The sequence below is a fragment of the Amphiprion ocellaris genome, chromosome 20 (assembly GCF_022539595.1).
Source record: "Amphiprion ocellaris isolate individual 3 ecotype Okinawa chromosome 20, ASM2253959v1, whole genome shotgun sequence".
NCBI lineage: Eukaryota > Metazoa > Chordata > Actinopteri > Pomacentridae > Amphiprion > Amphiprion ocellaris.
In genome coordinates this window covers 4,176,836-4,197,800 of record NC_072785.1, presented here as the reverse complement: position 1 = coordinate 4,197,800, position 20,965 = coordinate 4,176,836, and the positions used below count along the sequence as shown (strand labels likewise).

Sequence of the window (20,965 nt, the reverse complement as noted above, 5' to 3'; positions counted from 1 at the left end):
ACTAATCTGGTCATATTGTCTGGCCTTAAAAAACAGTCGTCTATAGTTGTCACACCAGGTTGGTTTTAAATTAACTAAAGACTTACCAGATTTATAGAATTCTGTACCCCTATGTAGATATTCCATTAAAAATCAGCCGTTTCCAGCTAGAATAGTCATTTACCACATTAACAATGTCTACACTGGATTTATCATTCATTTAATGATATCTTCATTGAAAAAAAACAGTTTTTCTTTCAAAAAATAAGGACATTTCTAAGTGACCCTAAACTTTTGAACGGTAGTGAAAGTTCCAGCATCCACACACTAACATGCTTACTATGATAATACTAACATGCTGATGTTTAACAGGTACAACGCTCACTACTGTCACCATCTTAGTTCAGGGACTTTGCATTCTAGCATTTCTTATGATGGAAATGGCTTCAGTTTTGCAGATATTTGGTCATAAAACAAAGTATTGTACAAATAATAACTTCTGATCTGAAGGGGAATTAGATGAAAAGTGAAGGGATCAGTGATTGTACTTTATTACAGTTTATCCTCTTGGTGCAACGAGTGTCTGCACCAAATATAATGGCAGCAGTCCACGCAATGGTTGACACAAACGTGTGTGTGTGTGTGTGTGTGTGTGTACCATGAATCATAACACTAACATTGTTTTAGTGTGGGAAAGCCGTGGTCTGCATCTGCACATCTTTGTCTCTTATCTGGATTGTCAGGAATTGAAACTTGTAAGCAGTTTAGCTTTTACATGAAGGTATAAATTGACATGTTAATATTGGTGATTAGTGTTTACTAGTAAAATGTGCATTAGCTACAAATGAAACTTTTTACAGTCTAGTTCAAAAATCACATCACCAGACATAAAATCTATGTTAAAGTGTGTAGTAATTACTAGACCTTATCGATGTGAGATAGAGGTCTCAAATTCCCTGACCACTGATGCCAGGAAATCACCAATTTAGGTAAATTTTGCATTAAAAAAAATTTTTAAATGCACTTTTTCAGACAAAATGTTTATTCAGAATGTAACAAAACAGTATCAGTAGTTGCACAAAATACAAAATCGTAAAGCTTTTTAAAATGAACAGACTTACTCAGCATCTTATACACAGCAACAAGAAACAAGAAAACAAAAGGCTGGCATGATGGTGACACCAGTACAATAATAAAACAGTCATAAAAATGTTTGTATCTAGCTCAGTTTTCTATCATATCAGTTACATTCAGTTAGAATGTTAGTCTACCATGAAAAAGAGTTCCATTCTATGCTATATGGAAGGTAGCTAACATGTACTCAGGATACGTTGGATTTCTTATAAACTACATTTTGCTTTCATTTAAAAACCTTTGGCATTTTACACAGATGCTTTCATCCCTTCCACTGTATTGCTACAGTGAAGTTGCAGCTCGGGTTAGAGGACAGCCTGCATGGCTGCAGGTCACGCACTGAACGACAACATGTTGTTGGAGCCATCTGAGGACTTTAAGCCTGAAACACAGAAATCGGATGTCCCACGAGACGATCGAGCAGAGTGGATGTACTTCTTGCTAAAGCACCATAGGTCCACCACTATTTGTCTGAAGTGGCTCCTGAACTTCACTCCGACAAAGGCGTAGAGGATGGGGTTGAGGCAGCAGTGGAGGTAGGCTACGCTTCTGGAAATGGCCAGGACTCCGAGTTTCATCTTTTCTGCCTCACAGCTCCTCTGCTTAAAAAGATCCAGGGTGTGGCTCAGCAGAGCCACGTTGTAGGGAAGATGGCACACGATGAAAACCACAACGACCGCCAAAACCACGCGGATGGCTTTGTGCCTCTGGCTGCTCTGTGCTCTCAGCAGGGTGTACATGATGCTGGAGTAGAACAGCACCATCATGATCAAAGGCAACAGGAAGCCAATGGCCATTTGAAGACTTGGTACCATCACCTTCATCAGCTTTGCTGTGTCACCCTCAATGAAATGCAGCTGACACATCACAGTGAAAGTCTGATTTCCTAGATCGGGCTCTTCAAAGCGCTCGGTGTAAATGAGTGTGGGCAGAGTCAAAGCGACTGCAAACCCCCACACAGCTGAGCAGATAAGACGGCTGTAGATCATAGTGTGTGAGCGAGGCCCAAAGGAGCGTCTAGCCTGGACGATGGCAACGTAACGGTCGCCGCTAATGCAGGCCAGCAGCAGCATGCCGCTGTAGAGGTTTATGCTGTAGGCTGACCGCAGAATCTTACAGGCCACAGGGCCCATTAACCAGCTGTACTGTTCATTGTATATGATAAACGGTAGAGCCACCACAAAAATCAGGTCTGCCACAGCCACATTGAAGAGATAGACATCTGTCATCGTCTTGGTTCTCTTGTAGAATATGTAGGTGACCATAACAAGAGCATTGCCCATCAGGCCCAAGGCACAGATGATGGAGTAGATGTATGTTTTGGTGGTGACCTCCACAGGGTGGAGGTCCAGGCTGCACAGCCCATCATCCGTGTCGTTTAAGTAATCATGTGTACTGTAGTCATAGTCTGAAGTGTCTGACTGCATGTTTTAAACCTGGAGAAGAAAAGACTGCCATTAACACTGAACACAAGATGTTTGCAAAAATGATCTGTAACAAAAAATAGTGCTATTATTATATCATAAGGCTTTTCATCTTATACATCACACTACATTTCACAGGAAACTACTAATGTCCTTTTGACTCCACTACATTTGTCCAAAAGTTCCAATTAATTTACACAATAAGATAGAAAAGGGTACTGACACAAAACACAGAAGCAGCTTATAATATATGATATAACACAGTGCAAACATTTGGAAAGTTTTTTAACCTCCTAATTACCTAAATAAGGATTAAAAAGGGCGAGTGGGCTGCTCCGTGTGTAGACTGAGTAAGATTCTGATCACAGCTTTCTGTCTGTTTACAGGATAAAAGGCAATGTTCTAGTTCAGTTCCACCTCGGTTTGTGAATGACCCAATTTCAGCCCCATCAGACTGTGAGTAAACGCACACTGAGGGAGGCTGCAGGTGGCTGCACTTTGTGCTTTGTCTGATCTCAAAAAGTGATATGATCCTTATCAGTGAGGATCTCAGATGTATCAGTGAGAAACAGAACACATGTAGGAGGGTCACTGACAGAAATGTACTCAGTAAACACCAACAACCTCACTAAAAATCGACTTCTTTTTCCAAGATGCATGCACATTATGTTTTTGACTGATGTAAAGTTATACCCCTGATGCGTACAACACAGTAGTTAAGACATGCTTTGTTATTTATGCAAATGGTAGCACAAGCTTCAGCTTCTTCAAAAACCTGCTGGACGAAAAAAAACAACCAAAAAAATGATACATTTCTAGTTTCAGCAGTTTCACTTCTCACCAATCCCTACAGTGAGATGCAGTATAATACAATAGCACTTGTCAATGAGGAAGGTATTAGGTTTTGCAGATATGTGTTGGGGAAGATAGCATAACAGGAAAGGAACAGGCCTTCTCTATTGAAATACAATTTGAGAACTTCGGGTACTCTATAAATATGTTCCCATGTTTTACAGAACTGCCAGTCTGTGTCATTTTATTTAACACTTTTAAACCTTTAAAGGTGATCACTCATGTTAAAGGTTTAAAGCTGAGCATTTCACTTAAACTTTAAAATTGAACTTTAACTAACCTTTCAACTGAGGGGAAAAATAACAACATCTCAGTATAACACACTTAAAACTACACAATGAATCATGTGTACAAGTCATTCCACATCAGGTCACCATTTTTTATAAAAAAAAAATCTTCACGCCTGATCATTTCATATTTGTCTGATTTTTTAGTAGCTATAACATGTAAAATCAGGGGTCATAGGTAACATTAGTTTTTGAGTTAAAAAGTCTTAAAGAGTTCGGGGTTATGTCAATTCTTTGCGCTGTTTTCTTCACTCCATTCTGTGAATCAGTGTTTGAAGTGACGTACACTACCGTTCAAAAGTCTGGGGTCACTTAGAAATGTCCTTATTGTTGAAAGAAAAGCAGGTTTTTTTCAATGACATTAAATGAATGATAAATCCAGTGTAGACATTGTTAATGTGGTAAATGACTACTGTAGCTGGAAACAGCTGATTTTTAATGGAATATCTCCATAGGGGTACAGAGGAACATTTCCAGCAACCATCACTCCTGTGTTCTAATGCTACATTGTGTTAGCTAATGGTGTTGAAAGACTCATTGATGATTAGAAAACCCTTGTGCAGTTATGTTAGCACATGGATAAAAGTGGGAGTTTTTTCTGGATGACTCCAAACTTTTGAACAGTAGTGTAACTTCAGAAATAATGTAGCTAGAGTCCTGAATTTTGCAGGCTCATTAATCTGTACATCTGATCTTCAATGCTACAACCCTGCTCTGATAGGATCATACAAATCAGTTATATGATGGTAAAAATTTGGTCAAAAACTGTCCATGTCTATTTTTCTATTCAGATAATCCACCAACCATTAAACCTTTATTTTTCATCCGAAAAAGCAGAATATTTTTTCCTGTGATTGGCACCAGTAGGAACTTTAACAGTGTAGAGTATTGTAGCGTACCAAGGAGCAGAACATTGTAGAGCACCTCTCTCAAAGCTGTAAATTTGGTAAGACACCATTTCAGGAGACAGCTAACCCAAAATTCACCTCCAAATGGAACATCTGGTGATCGGACGTTTACGAATAAAGGACCACTCACGGCACTTTTGGAGACAAAAGGATGCCTCCTACCTCCACTAGAATCTGATCAAGGTCATCAAGTGTCAACTGTGAGGAAAACCACACCTCTGCAGGACTGGCATTCTGACCTTATGATCTCCCTAACTAACACACAGAACTTTCTACTAAGCAATGAATAGAACAGTTTAAATCAGAGCATCAAAGAAATGCACCATCATCAGAATTCCGATCTGGACTTTCTGATACCAGGTTGATCAGGACCAGGATGGAAGAAGAACACATGGAATCTGAAGTGTTTGTGGAAGATGCACACATGATACACAAACACCTCCTCCTCTCTTTCTGTCACAGACCACAGCCATAAAAGACACAGAGAGACTTTTCACTCTAAGCATATATTCTCCCTATATCTTCTTTTTCTTATTATTAGTGAATGTATATGCTTTTATGTTTAACCATGTTATAAGTTTACCTTCATGTAGCCTAAAGTCTACAATTTATAAGTTTATTCTTATGTTTACACCTTTTATTATTTTCTCAGGAACTATATGAGATAAACATGTGTTTGGTGTCATTTTAATCATTTATTCAGTGTTATTTCAGATCTGTGATCACCATAAATATGGAACAATTGGAATTCCACATTTAAGAAATGAACTAAGAGTAAGTTTTAAAGGTATTTGGCCTCTGACTTCTCCTGGATAGTGAAGCTCAACACCACCCATTGGGAGGAACACATCCATGATTGGTTAGATGCTGATTTGAATTTGGCTCCAAAGCTTTCTATATAGAGGAAAGTCACTGGAATGCAACTGAGTTAAGTTTTTGAGTTTAACTTTGTTTTAGCTTTTCTTTTGGGCTTTCTTGAGTTTTTGTTTTTGACCTTAAGAATGTAATTTGGGCTTTTAGAACAATTCACCTTAGGTTTGTAACTGGGCTTGTAAGAATGGGCTTCTAGAACATAAGGATCTTAGGAAAATGCAACTCCTAGAAGAATGCTACTGGACTTAAGAATTACTTGAGAACTACCGCAGCGAAAATATTTTCTTGATAGCTATGAGCTTTGACTCTTAGTGTTTTTTACTTCGGCACACTTTTGCAATGCAAACCTGCCAAAGTGTCTTCTTGTCTCTGCGTTCCTGAACCAACTCAACCAGCAGATCATCACAGCTCCACATTCTGCAGCAGCCTCCCTCTCACTACTACAAAGGCTACACAAGTATCACTTTCCTTCTGCTAAACGGGTGAATTTACAAATTACCATTGGTTTTCCAATTTTCAAAGTAATTCTAAATTCATCACCTTCTCTACCAACTGCTTCCAGCGATGATCACAGTTCATTAGTTTATTTATCTGCATTTATTCATTTATTCACTGTCTGTTGCTGTTTATTGTTTATTTATAGTATTAGTTAATAAATGTTTGTATATAATTATCATCGCTTCTACCGTGTATTTCTTTGTTTTGGGAACCGGAAGTCATTGAAATCAGAGTTTAGGACTTTCAGAATGACACTGATCAACTTCATTTTAATCAAAGTCTCTTTGAGACTTACCTTAAATTGATCATTTCCTCAGGCAAGCTGAGGATGGTGCCCCTAAATTAACGAGTACAATTTTAATCATAAAGTGTAGCTTCTACAAGTTCCACTACAGTGTGGTGTCAGTCAGAGGCATATTTTATGAGAAAAAAAATGCTTTTTGCATTCATGGCCAATATTTGAACACTGAATATTTTGGGAAAGTTGATAGAAAGATTACGTGGTGCGCTGATGTCAGCAGTGGTTAACACTTTGGACATCAATGTTGAAATGGGAAACCCATTTTCCAAATAACTGGGTATGAACTACTTTAAAAGAGGGACTAAACACTAACATCACGTATGTTCAAACATCGACATTAATGTAAAAAAAATGCATTTTAATGTTTGTTTTAAATCACATAAAGTAGACCTCTGACTGGCACCATACTCTACATTGTTAAAGATCCGATTGGTGCCAATCACAGGATAAAAATCTGCCTCTTCTGGTGAATAATGAAGGTTTTACGGTTGGTGGAAAATCCCCTTTTTTAAAAAAACAAATTTGCAGGGTCATTTAACTGGTTTGTATTGTTCTATAAAAGCAGGGTTCTACTGAAGACCATATGTACTTGTCAATGAGGATACAAAATTCAGAACTCTTGACTACATTATTTCTCAAGTTCATTTCAGAATGGGGCGAAGAAAACGGCTCATAAATGGACATGACCCCACAATTTTCAACTCAAAAATTAATCTTGCCTATGAGACCTGATGTTGCACATGATCAATCAATGAATCAACAGTCATCAATTTAAAAAAAAAATCTAACTAAAGATAGATCTTATATTTTGTGCTCAGAGCGTACTTACCTTGCAGAATGAGGTTTTATCTTGTCAGTGTGAATAAATGTTTCCTTCCAGGTAGCAGAACTTCACCGGTGTGAGAGCTGCTTGTGAAGAAAGAGTTCAGGTGTGTGAGGGCTTTATCTCACAACTACTGTGCTCAAAAAAAATCAAAAGAAGAAGCTAAAGCCAAAACCACACTGTCGCTCTCACAGGCTCTGTACTGTGAGTAAAGTGCACTGATCTTCCTGCTTTTGATCTCAACTTCATCTGTCACTGCGCCCATAAACAGATCGTCCTTATCTGATGCTTCTAGCAACACTTTGTATCTTCTGTATCACTGAGCGTATGGGGGAAGATCCCTGCAGGCTCACTTTGAAAGTTCTTTTGCCTACCAAAGTCTTCTTTGATTTACCTCAAGATTGCCTAATGTCCTCCCAGTGGTTTAGTTTCTCAGCAGCTGCCCCCTCAGAGGTCATGTTTAAACAAAGGATGTGTTTTAGACGATGTGATGAAAACAAGTCTGACTTTAAGACACAGAAAATCTTTTTCAAATCATTTTTTCAATTCAGAATAACATTTTAGAAGCTGCGAAGCCAAAGTTTGCTTCTCTTCCTCCGTCTGACTGCCTCTGAAACCTCAGACGATCTTCTCTTCTAACCTCACCCCGTTTTGGTTTTGTTGGGATTTGCTCTACCTTTTGTTTTCATTTTTCAATTTACTTTAAGAATATACAAGATATTCAAACCTATTCAACTGTGCAAACTGTTCATGCTTTTCCTCAAAATGACCAGCAGATAGCGCTGTTATTTTGCTGGTTCTAGATAAAGTGTGGCTTGGGAATAATGTGTTATTACTAACAACTGTTCATAATTTATATGGACAGAATGCTGGATCAGCCTATTTTCAAAAGGGTAAAACCATCTTTTGGACCTCATGTATAAAATCTAAATCATCATCACAGTAACACTCAGTAAACTGTAAAGTTGCATGAAAATAAAGTTTTATATAAACATTCCACAGAAGCTTGAAGCTGGAGAAAACTTGAATAAGAATCTTATTGTCACAATTTTCAACATACCTGATAGTTTTGAATGCTGTGATTTCACACCTACATTATGTTCACACAGCATGCAAAGAGGTAAATAAAAGAGAACTAGAGATTTGTAGTGAGGTAAGACAAAAGTAACATTAAATATTAAAGTACACTACCGGTCAAAAATTTTAGAACGCCCAGATTTTTCCAGTTTTTTATTGAAATTCAAGTAGTTGAAGTGCAATGAACAGCATGAAATGGTACAAAGGTAAGTGGTGAACTGCCAGAGGTTAAAAAAAGGTAAGGTTAAAGCTGTTCTGCAGCAATGGAGGTTGATCAAGCCTTGAAAGTTGGTGCTACCAAATCCTACATGTGTCCCAACTTTTCTAGATTCCTTCTAACCCCCTCTGTCTGCATAAAGTAGTGTTGGAACACACCGTGGAACCCTCCAGAACATTATTAGAACAGCATTGTACTGCAGGAAGTAGTGTGTTGCTAGAAAAATGGAGAGGAAAAGGCAATTAATGATAAAGTGCCATCACAATCCCTCTTGTAGTTTATTCCTATTTACCTGTTACCTACTTATTGCTGTGTGTCTGAATCTGCAGGAAATGGGTCGCCATGACGACCTGTGGTCTCGCTTCTACATGCTGGTTGAGTTCATGGTTGGTCAGCTTCCCTGGAGGAAAATGAAAAACAAAGCATGTGCCTCTGTAACTTCCTCAGTACAGATTTGTAACATGTAGCAAAGTTGTTCACTCGCTTATTTTTTTACTCTCGTCCCAGGAACAAGTGGAAAAACTGAAAGAGACATTTGGCCATGGACTCATGCTGAAGCAGGGACTGTTTATTCCTGTTTATTCCTCTCCAGTCGTCAAATGCTGATGCATGCTGTTTTCTTTTGTCTGTGACAACTCCTGATGTCAGTGTTTGAGAATGCCATGAAGAGCCACAATGTGCTGGAGAAGGACCCTTATGACTGGGAGAAATGTGATTCAGAGGATATGCTGACCATCTCTGCCACAGCAACCACTGCTCAGCAGCTCACTCGCCTCACGCCAGCATACCTGGAGTATTTACAGCTAAAGAAAACTCTGTTTCTGTTGATGTTAAGTCCTTCACTGTCTTAATTGCTGTCAGCTTGTTGTTGCAGTTCCACTTATTCTATTCATACTTCCTTCACACTCTGTTGTATAGGTGTTCAAATATATAGCTGCAGCTTTTTTTAGACTGGAAATCTGCACAGTCAGAGATCCCAGAGAAACTGTTGCTCTAAGTTGTGCTGTAGAAACGAGCTGCAGGGTGACCTTCCCTCTCTTCCACAGCATGGCCAATGCTTCAGTGGTGCCGGGCGAGCTGCAGAGAGAGAACACTGAGGATGTCCTGCAAGGGGAGCGCCTCAGTGATGCTGACAACTGCCCCTCCATCCCCACACCGACCACCCCTGGTGGAGATGTATGGGAAGAGATGGACCGTAATTGAAACCATAAACACGCACAGCCAATAATCAGGAAGGTCAGGGAGCTGTAGTTCGCTGTATGATGCTTTTAGCTACTTCTATGATATTATTCTTATGTAACTGTGTCCCTTTTTTGCAGTGAGATGCATAGTTTAATTAAATTGCAGTGGATGCATTCATAAATCAAAGACTTATAGATATCATAGTGGCTGACACCTCTCCAACCTCTATGAATACTTAGACTTTTGCTGTTCTTGAATAGAAACCACTGCTGTCACGGACTGTGTGCCCAATACTGTAGTAAAGAGTAAAGTAGAGGGTAAAATTGGTGATGCAGGTTATTGACAGCCAGGGGAGGACCTGCTCTGTCTGTTACCTGCTTTTATTTGAGTGAGAGTGACAGAGATGAGACAATAAGGTGGCAGGTGGACACATTCAAGCCTATTGCACACCATGTTTCTGGAATTTCTTTCTAACTTAGCTGGACCACTGCTTTATGTTTTTTTTTTTAAACTGAGCCAAACCTGTGGTAGTCTCTTTAAAGCTTATCTGAACCCGCTGGAGTTTTAAGACCTTCAGGACATCTTGTTGCCTTTCTGCGTCCATCCTCCGAGCCTCGTCTTCTGTTCGATTTAGCTCCTCGTCTCTGAGAGTAATATAAACCACCTTTCATCAAATTTTGACAGGTCCCACTCAGAAGCTGCCACGTCACAACTGGAAGTCCCGCCTTACCACGCCCCAACAGATGTTTCTTTCTTTCTTTCTTTCGTTTTTTTACCGGAAGTCCCGCCTGCCAGTACTCTAATCTGCCTAGCAACCCAAAATCTGCGTAGCAACCCCTAACCCTAACTAACCGGAAGTCCCTCCCTCTTTAACTGACAGAAGTTTATCTAAACGGAACCAGACGTGTCCCCCTACGCCTCCCTTTGTCCTATGACAGAGCTTTCTTAACAGTCTTTGAGAGAAACCCGGGAAATTTGAACAAAAAAAAGTTCTGTCTAGCATTATCTCCAGCTTTTCTCTAGCTTTTTCTCCTCTCTCCCCTTCCTGCATCCTCTGAACCAAAATGCTACTGTCCAGTATTTCTTCCCATACCTCTCACCAGGACCAGAGGTGTCCCTGTGAACACAAGAACCCTCTTCCTCCCTACCTTTCCCTCCCACCAGAAGTCCCTCCTTAACTGACAGAGGCTTATCTAAGCAGAACCAGCCAGAAGTCCAACTGACAGAGGTCCAACAGTTGGCATTCTCCTGCAGTTTACAGCATCAGCAACAGACTGGTGACTAACCAGCCGTTTGGGTTGCACAGTCTAAAAGTTCATTCTCCTTCCTCAGTGTCTAAAATTTAAACTAGATGCACAAGTAGGTGGAAACAAGGTTCATGTGTGGTTTGTCCAGCCTCTGTAGATTTCAGAGACCTTAGTCATCATCCAGACAAGTGCTCTATTTTACCCAAGGGCATGCTATTAGTATTCTGTGGGAAGAAGAAGTGCACTTATCATTCTGATCTTTGTACTTACACTTGCCTATAGACAGATGACTAATAAAGGAGAACCCTGAATGCTTGACCCCAACAAAGAGAGGATCCAGTATCTGTTATTCTGCGGGGAGCATTTTTCTGGCATTGTTTGTTTCTACTTGTCCCCTTACAGGAAGGAAGTCACTGCAAATCAGTGCAAAGTTGTTCTGAGTGATCAGCTTTACCCTCTGATGCAATATTTTCTTTAATAAATTTCGATCCGAAGTGGACTGGTACCTTCCCAGACAACGGTGAATCCATCCAGAGGTTACTGGGGGTCACTGATTGGTTTGATGAGTCTGAAAATAATGTAAATCATATGCTGTGACCTTCAGTCACCAGATCTCTGCTAAACTGAGCATCTACACTCTGCATCACCATCATTAAAACACCAAATGAGGAAACATCTTTTGGAAGAATGATTCATCATTCCAGTAAAGCTCCAGAGAGTTGGAGAATCGATGCAGTGAAGCTGTTCTGACAGCATGTGGTGACCCAGTAGGTTCCTTTAATTTGTCACCTGTCTTTGTATTGCAATTATATGACATTAGATTACATTACATAGAGGGCATTAAGGTTTAAGCATTCGATTATTATCCATCATGCAGAAACCTTAGGGAGCCATCTGATCCTCCCAAATTCATTCTGTAGCAAGACAATGGCCCTAAATTGTCAGTCGGAACTATATTCAGCGATGAGGAGGACAAGGAGTCCTGCAGCAGATGTGTGGCCCCTGATCTCAACTCATGAAGGAAGTCCAGGTTTATACGAACAAACAGAGGCAGCTGAGACGGCATAAATCCACAGAGGAACTGTGGCAAGTTACCGAAAACCTTGAAAAAGTGTGTGCAAGCAAACCTCAGAGAACAGGTGGCCGCACCAAATAGGTGAATAGATAATTGTGGGACTTTTTGTGACATAGTTGATCAAGAAATGGTTCTATAATTTTACAGATTTGTTTGTTAAATTGATGATATATTGTATTATTACAATTGTTTTCACAAGAAAAATATTGCTGTATAATATCAATAAGGACTGGTGATAAGAACAGTGATAATGAGTGTAATTTAATGGCTGTTGAAAATTTGTTTAATTTTTTAAAGTTTTGATTAACACAGAAAATAACTGAGCACAAGTAGCAATAATGCAAAAAAGGTCAATATTTTGTTATCTATTCACAACTTTAATGAGGCTGAAAGGAAATGTCAGATGCCTGTACGATGACCTCTACTACTCAAGGTATGACTTTTTTTTTAGAGATTCCTCACTGTAGTTTTTATTCATGTAAAGCTTTTGCACAGTATTGTACATTCTACAGTTTTATATTCATATTACTGATCAAATTATCATCATACTCATCTCGTGTCTCATCAGAGGTGGATTTTTCTGTTGTTCAAGCAGATGACCCATGCTGGAATGTCTCATTATCTGGAGGGTTTTCAGTCCACAGAGCAATAAACAGTATTATCATTTGACATCACAAAGGGATATTGAATCAGAGTCAGGAAACTCTCAGAATGTAGAACTGAATGTAGGCAGAGGAGCAGCGTTACATATCAGTGGGACTCAAATTAAACCAGTCACACAATTAGATTTCCACAGCCTTAAAACCAATGACAGGGTCAATATATAACATAGCTGACAGAGATCATAGTTGACATTTTTGCTTTTTCAGGTCTAAAATCAACATGGCCGCCTATAACCAAACACCACATGGCATTTTTACAGAAAGATTCTTCTAAATATTATATATGCAATTGAATAAAATTGAAATTGAAAATTATTTCTAAAGATATTGCAGTAAACCTGTTGACTACTTTATATTAAATAAGTCAGAAAGCCTTGGAGTCTGGCCAGTCTTTTCTTCAGGAGGAAATGACATCATGTGGAGCAGGTCATGTGATCTGGAATTAACACACTTCCTGTAGAGGTGTTTTTGTAATGGGTCAATTAGTTGAAAGTGATTCGTCGGACACAGATACAGTTTGTTATTTTCCATATAAAATTTGATATGTTGCCAAAAAAATATCTGTCATGATTATCTGAACTTAATAAAAAGAACACAATCAAAACTATTTGTGAATCAGCTTATTTTATTATTGTTAAGCTAATCAGAAGGTGGTTGTTATTAAATTGTGACGGTTATTTAGTTGATATTTTAGTGATATCCAGTCATTTTTATTAATAAATGATTGTTTCCGTAATAAATAATTAGGGAATTTGCAAAGACATGATCCAAATGAACATTTAAAAAAACTGCAATTTTTTAAATTTTAATAAAAATGTATGCAAGATATACCCCATGGACTTCAAAAGTCCCTCAATCATATATTGATCCCTGAAATTTTCACTATTATTTCACATCATACCATTGATTCAGAATCTGCAATACTGTACAAGTAAATCATATATTGAGTGTTTATGGATGAGTTGAAGGTGTGTTTTAACCTCTTTAAATACAGTTGATGATTTTAGTTATTCAGCAGCTTGTTGTAGGTCTGTAATACGTGTACGAACAGCACAGGTTTCTCAGTAGCTCTACTGACCTGTTAAAGTTAATTGAGGTGAAGGGGTGTAATTTTCATATAGAATATTTTACAGACTTATTGGTGAAGTTTGCCTAGAACTTCTGAAATATCCATGTATTTAACTGTGTCTTCTGCAAGCTCAATTTCACCAGCACTTTTCTCTTTCGGAGGCCAGTTGGTCTTCTGTGTGCTTCAAACCTAATTTCCAGTCATCTAGAGAGGTTATAATAAGGCTCCTCTCCTCGCCTTCACTTCATGACCATGAAATGTCACCAGTTTTGCTGGAATAATCCAGACAGAAATGTCTCCCACATGAATTTCTCTTCTATTACTGGTGCAGGCTAGCTGTCCCAATACATGCAAGGTGCTGTTGTTTTCTCTGTACGCTTGAGTTATTCTAATGATACAGAGGAAGACAAACGTCTTCAGGAAATTGACGGCTTTCAGCATCTGTCAGTTTGTGCTGTGAACAATGATGACGGAGATTCTCCAGCTGAACAACATGTTTACTGTGAATGACGCCCCATACTCACAGCATATGCATTTTTTTAGTGGTCTATTTCAAAAAAGGTAAAAATCCGGCTACCACAAGGTGAACCATTAAATGTAAGGGTGAGTTTTATTGCTGATTAGACACCTGTGCCAGAGTTGGTTGGTCTGTGCCCAAGTGTTTGGAGATTTGTTCTTACCTTCTGCCTGTGATTGTCCAGACGTGCTGATCCATCTTCAAAGGAGGATTGCAGCGTTAAAACCAAAGGCGGGAACACCATTTCTCAAAAAGGAAAAAAAAACTACCTTCCATCCTCTTCTGTCCAGTTTTAAAATCCACTCAGAGCTTTTAATCAATCAAATCCAACTCTGGGTGGCGTGAGTCTGTGAGAACTTTCCATTTGTTTTGACTACCTGTTCCTTTTCCTTTCACCTGCCAGACAGCTTCCTGGTTCAACTCTGTCTCCGCCCACCACAGTGACGTCACAGCAGATCCACCGGAGCAGCTCCAGCACCCTCTTCTGGTCTGGTCTCACCTCTGTTGACACATACTGGCTGGTGAGGACGTCGACCTCGTTAAATTCTGTGGATTTCATCTACAACAGTCTGGGAAGGAAAAATCTAAGTGGTTGTGTTAAAATTTCAGTTATTGTCAAGACTTTAACGTTACAGTGACTGAGTTAAGCTAGCTTTGAAGTTCAGAAAGATAAACTGGTATTAGTGTGGCATGATTAGGTTGATCATTGACTTACACCTACACAACCACAGAACACACCTTTGTATTCACTAAAATAGCAGGTACAGGTGCTCATTCAGGTAAAGAGGATTCTACAGATGCTTGAGGAGTTTAGTGAAAAGAGAAACTGCATTTTGTACCCAGAATCCAACGATGAACATCTTTTTTTATGTTTTATCCCCATCCCACCCTTTTATTGCTACAGCATGGCACTAATCAGTTTTGCAATGTGATAAATAGTTGCCTTCATTTGCATTCCCAAGCTTTGCATTGATGTAAAGATTTACAGTGACCTGATACTATTATTATTATTATTATTATTATTATTATTAATCAATTTATTTAAAAAGGGAATATGTACAATATTAAACATAAATAGTGCCATTTGATGTATTGCACCAGAGTTAGATTTAAGCTAATTTCCATCTGCACTCCTTTGGCAGGTCACAATGAAAACATCACAATACATGACACATTGAAACAAAACATTACACAGTTCTACAGCAGAGTTCTAGAATCTTTCTTGAGTTTTTCAATTATCTGTTCATCCGATTCATTTCAAACTGGATGTGTGAGTCTCTGGGACTTTGAGGAAGTACAGTGTTAATTTTATTTCTGTATTTTAATGTGGAACACCTTGATTTGGCTTTTCTTTTTTTGACAAGAATATTAAGAACTTTCTATTCAGCCAAAGATGCATCGACTGAACCCTGGTTTCAGTGGGGTAAATACTGATGCAATCACTAATTTGACCTTTTTAGATTGTTTATCTGTTGACATTATGTTGTTAAAATCTGTCTTCATTTTGACACAAAAGGGTCATATTTTTGTAAATGCTTGCTGACTCACTTAGACTCTCAGGATTCAGTGGAAATATTTGGAATAAATGTCTCAGAAGATGAGATAAGACACAATAAGCCTCTATTAATCCAGCGGTGAGGACATTTGCATTGTTCCAGCAGTCAAGATAGTGCAAACATTTAGAAAAATTTATACAAAAATAACAGAATAACCAAAATAATAGAAGATATACATAAGTACTGATTATAGAAATAATATTATTGCACATACCAGTGGTGTTGCACAGATTCTTTCATAAATGGAAATGTTGACATAAGTATTAATATAGCACAAATTATTATCTATATTGCACAGATTTTATTTAAACAGAAAAATACTTGTGGAGCATATGTCCTGCTAGTATATGTACACAGAATAGTATTGCACAGTATACTATAAAAATCAAGAATATTCATCATATTTTACAGAATAAAACACCAGGACTAATCACAGCATAAAACACTCCAAAATAAATCCAACAATGTGAAAAGTAAAAAGATTATCTGTGAAACTTCATAAAAACAATGAACTCTTAAAAATTCCTCTTCAAAATATTTAAAACTTGATGATTTAAGATAGTCTCCTCTGAAAATAATCCTTGGAATATTTAGAAGCAGCATCACCTGAAACTATTTCAAATTCAGCTCATTTTCAGAATCTTCAAAAACCTGAAAACTCTGAAATGAGACACGAAGTCTTCAGATCTGATACACACATATGCAGAAATATATTATCATTTTTTTGTTTTATTTTTTATTTTATTTTTCAAGTCTGTAGGAGGAGGTCAGGGTGGATGGAGGACATAGAAAGTCTAGCAATGTGACACCAGAAACCAGGTTCACATCCAGAATCCTGTCTGTGCTTTAGGGTCAGTAAAGATGCTGGTTTTAATTCAGTGACAAAAACTATATTCTAAGAATCTTTCCTGAACCAGCGAGTTGCTTCATAATGCTGCAGGAAGCACATGAAGAAACAAATACACTGTCAGAAATATTTTACTGAGATATTCACTGCTGACATATTTGATTCACTCGTTTGCAGTTGACATTCAGTTGTAAATAGACATAATTTATCCCAACTTATCTGCCATGTTCGATAGGTTAAATTAATTGAGTGTGTCTGGACTAAGCTGAAGTTTTCCAGTGTTTCCAGTGTGTGACCTGTCTGTCTGATGAGCTCCATGCAGCCACTGGGGGTGCAGGGGATGAAACAGTCGTTCAGATCACCTCGAGACAATTTCCCTGCATTAATACAACTCAGACTTCACACACACACACACACACACACACACACACACACACACACACACACAAAAAAAACAAAAAAAACAGGACACGACAAGAGCCGTAGGACACCATGTACCCGTCCACGTCTTTCTCTGGATTGACGACGTTGGTAATGAACTCGGTGTTGATGCGGTTGACGGGGTCCAGAGGGAGTTGGACGATCAGACCGTGGACCGACATGATGCTCTGCAGGACCTGCACAACGACAGTGAACAGCAGGCGGTCAGACTTTAATCACAGCTGGATGTCAGAGAGAGAGATAATGACAGTTTATCTCCAACCTCGTCCTGCGTTGCTGTGTTCGGCAGCCACACGTGTTTGGCATCGATCCCAATCTGCAAACAAGAAAAAATAAAATAGTATATATGCTAATCATTATTTTTACATTCACATGAACTTTGTTCTGTGGTTCGTGTTGCATTGAAAGGTGAGTGGACTGGTCTTAATAAGATGTGTGGAAACTAGGGCTGGGACTTTAACGCGTGAATTTTGATTAATTACTTGCAGAAGAAATAACGCGTTACATAAATTAATGCATTTAATCGCACCTTTCTCAGTTCCCCAATTTGTGGCACACTGGTAACACTGATGAACACTCCAGCCCAGTAGGTGGCAGACCTAAAGTCTGTCTGCAGCATATGGTCTATGGTCTGCAGTGAAGAAGATACACAGCACACTAGTAGGGGCTTTCAACCAAAGAGCACCAGGTGCTAGGTTGGTTCAAAGTTGAGAGCCAGTGCTTTTTTGGTTCAAATCTCGTGCCGCCCCAGAACGGGTTTGTGTTTCCATTCAGAAGGAGCAAAGTTGGAGCTGCGTCATTGCGCCACCACAAAGCGTGTGTACGTCACTGCGTGTGTACGTCACTGCGTATGTAGCCGTTCAACAGTGTTCGCGCCGTACGGAAACCCACACAACAATGGAGGACTTCATTGGAGTGGTGTTCATGGCTTTGCTAGTGTGTCTCGCCATCGTTGAGCAGCAAAACCTTCTGTTAGGGGTTACCCATCGGCGTCGCCGCTCCAATGCCCGGCGATCACGTTTGAGAAGAAAGGTAATTATCAAAGACGTTTGGATACTTAACAGTAAACGTGCTAGCGTTAGCTTAGCTACTTAGCTTCGACTACGCTTGCATTGATTACTTGGGGGTTAAACACGCGCAATAAGTTGATGACCATATCTATGTTTATCTTTTTAGATGTTTTTAGATGTCACCCCGCCCCCTGCCCGTGACATGCTTGGCTCTCAACTCTGGCCACCTCTGGCCCAGCTACGAGTTGGTGCCCGAAACGGCCCCAGTTTTTGGAGCCTGGAGCCGCAGCTCCGGTGGTGGAAAGACAAAAAAACGGCGCCAAGTCGGGCACTGGCTCCGACTCCGAACGGGCTCCACCCTGGTCGAAAGCCCCTATAGGAGGTTTGGTGAACAGTGAAGGAAGATCAAGAATCAAGAATCTTTATTGACATTGTGTTTCCACACAGCAAAATTACGATTGGGGACTCCCAGCTATATATAAAAAATAGAAAAAGGCACACTATGTACAAATAAAAATTTTTTAAAAATACTTAAAAGATATAAATATGTAAACAGTCTTGGTGCACATGAGCAGCATGAGATTAATTTTGCTTGTTGGAAGGAAAGTTTTCTTTTAAAAATCTTCCCGATGGCAGCTTGGATGAAAGCCTGGCTGTTTGCAAATTGTGCAACAAAGAGTTTTCTGATCACTGCAGGACTTCAAGCCGACGGTATCACCTCAATGCTAAACATGTTGCTGTTAGCACCAGAGCTAATGTTAGCTACGACAGTCCTGCTAACGGCTAACGGTGTGGCCATCCCATAATAGACCACTTTAGAAGACACTAAAAGTGCTATAGTTTACAAAAAGTCGTAAAATGTTGAATATAATCGCTATATTTGCATTTTGAGTTTGCAGTAATCTATGAATGTAGTAGACAGAGGAAAAATGCAAATACAAATTAAACATAATTTTTTTGGTTTCAGTTCACGTATACGTCTATTCATCAATTCAGTCAACCAATATTTTTATGGCAAAAATGGGATTAATCAAGGTTAATACAAAGCCTGTAATTAATTAGATAAATATTTTAAAATGGCACCCCACCACCAATTCATATATTTACATTAATTTTCAGATTTTAAGTTACTATTTCTAGTATTTCATTTTATTTCTTGATGTACATTCATATATTTTCAGACTTTCAAGGATTATTATTACTGTTGCTATTACTATAAATAGTAACAACAATAAAAGCATAAATAGCATGGAGTATTGTCAAGTGGTTTCAAACTTTCAATGACGAACAATTTTCATTTCATTAATTGAAAATTAATGTGCAGTTTCCGCACTTGAAAAAGGATGATCTCATCTACCCGAGCTCGAGCTGGACTCCACTGTGACCAAACAGTTGATTTTTTTTCTTTCCTTCTTTTATTTTGCAGTTAAACGTTTTATTTCAGCAAGTGGCAGCAAAGTTACAGGTTTAGAAGATGACAACTTCACAAGTTGATAAGGTGACAAACCTTTAAACAGAAACACAGAGGAACAACATTCACATTATTTCAACTCATAGCAAATAGTAACAAACATTTCCTTTTATGCACCAACTTCACCTCATTGACAAATATTACACTGAATTTATGTTTTGACAATTTTCACATCAGACACAACTGAATCAAACTGGCACATTAACCGTAGCTACAAAACTCTAATTAGAACCATCATCTGCCTGCAATCTGATTTATAACTGACCGATTACAAAACACGTGACAGCTATTCATACACAGACATGTAAAAGCTAAAGCTGCAAACGCTTCGTGAATGGCGCCGATCTCCGTGGCTAAAGCTAATGCTAACACCGGGTGCAGCAGCAAACATAGGGCGGGTTAAACGCTCTCAGCTAGCTCGGAGTTCCGCATCTTACCAGCTGCTACCCGGGCCTTGTACACGAATCAGTCCTACAGAGCTGGCCGCAAATCTTAATGCGTTTTTAAACTGAAGCTCACGGCGACTTTGACCGTGATCTCACTCACTTCACCAGTTCGTCCTCAGGTGCTGTGTGCGCCCCTTTGAATGCCCCAGGTAACAACCCAGCAGCAGATTGGTTCCACTTACTCCTCTTCGTTTCTTCAAGATTTCAGTGTCTTCTACAAACCTCCAGTTAGACTCGACAATTACTACAATTTCATTTAGTTTAGTTTATTTAGTATTAGGATTAGTTTTAGCTAATGAAAACCACAGAGCTCCAGCACATAGCAACGGTCACTCTGGGTGACATCATAGCTGACGTCCCCCAGAGCTACGGTCACGTGCTGCAAACACGTGACCATCACGTGCTGCAAACACGTGACCGTCACGTGCTGCAAACACGTGACCGTCATGTGCTCTGTGTGACGTCAGCTATGATGTCACATGACAGAGGTTATAAATACAGAGTCAACAGAACGTTAGTAGCAAGGACAGAGAGGAGAAACCACTGCACAACAACCCAGCAAGCAAGGCACATAGAAGAAGCGAAGGAGCTGCCAAACATGGAGCGTCAGAAACATACACAAACAGAAAGACGGCTCAAAGACCCAACAGCCGAGGCAAAGAAACTAACAGCACAACTTAGTTGTGTTGAGACAGAGCGCATACAACTGGCAAACGACCTAGAGAGCAACGAGAAGCGTATGCACGAATTAAATAAACAAATGAGAGACTTGGCCAGAAAAAACGAGGAGCTGTCAAAAGCCATTGCAGATAAAAATAGTAAGACTGACAAGCTCAAGATGGAGATACAATTGAAAATACAACAGGCAGAGGAGGCCAACAAACGGGACGAAAACAAGAGGGAAAACCACATGTCCTGTCCAAGTGCGGCTATCAGCAATGCTCACATACAGCAGAGACAGCAGAGAAGAGCTGAAGCCTTAGCTCAGTACCTGCTTAAGGCCCAAGCTGAAATCCTTAAAGCTCAGGAGACTATTGAGGCCATGAAAAATGATATGAGCGCAATGACC

At 39.3% G+C, this 20,965-nt stretch overlaps 1 protein-coding gene and 1 long non-coding RNA gene across 3 annotated transcripts; both read right to left on the bottom strand.

Moving 5' to 3' along the window:
• Positions 1–1,000: 1,000 nt before the first annotated feature.
• On the bottom strand, positions 1,001–14,533 carry ccr6b (chemokine (C-C motif) receptor 6b). 2 transcript variants are annotated; one of them, XM_055005568.1, is made up of 4 exons: positions 14,289–14,533; positions 8,677–8,773; positions 7,086–7,162; positions 1,001–2,549 (listed from the first exon to the last, which is right to left on the bottom strand). In XM_055005568.1, the coding sequence occupies exon 4, from the start codon at positions 2,538–2,540 to the stop codon at positions 1,446–1,448; it is 1,095 nt and encodes a 364-aa protein (XP_054861543.1). In that variant the 5' UTR covers positions 2,541–2,549; positions 7,086–7,162; positions 8,677–8,773; positions 14,289–14,533; the 3' UTR covers positions 1,001–1,445. The 2 variants fall into 2 exon arrangements, 1 of the variants encoding a protein (XP_054861543.1); XR_008599904.1 differs by lacking the exons at positions 1,001–2,549; positions 7,086–7,162 and adding an exon at positions 8,295–8,589.
• A 1,388-nt stretch (positions 14,534–15,921) lies between these two features.
• LOC118471175 (uncharacterized) lies at positions 15,922–20,223 on the bottom strand. Its single transcript, XR_004848413.2, has 3 exons — positions 19,997–20,223; positions 17,232–17,285; positions 15,922–17,145 (listed from the first exon to the last, which is right to left on the bottom strand). It is a non-coding gene; the product is annotated as an uncharacterized LOC118471175 (long non-coding RNA).
• Between the last annotated feature and the right edge of the window lie 742 nt (positions 20,224–20,965).

What these genes read in the sequence shown, in the direction of transcription:
- ccr6b (XM_055005568.1), bottom strand. Translation starts at nt 2,540, where the DNA reads ATGCAGTCAGACACTTCAGACTATGACTACAGTACACATGATTACTTA.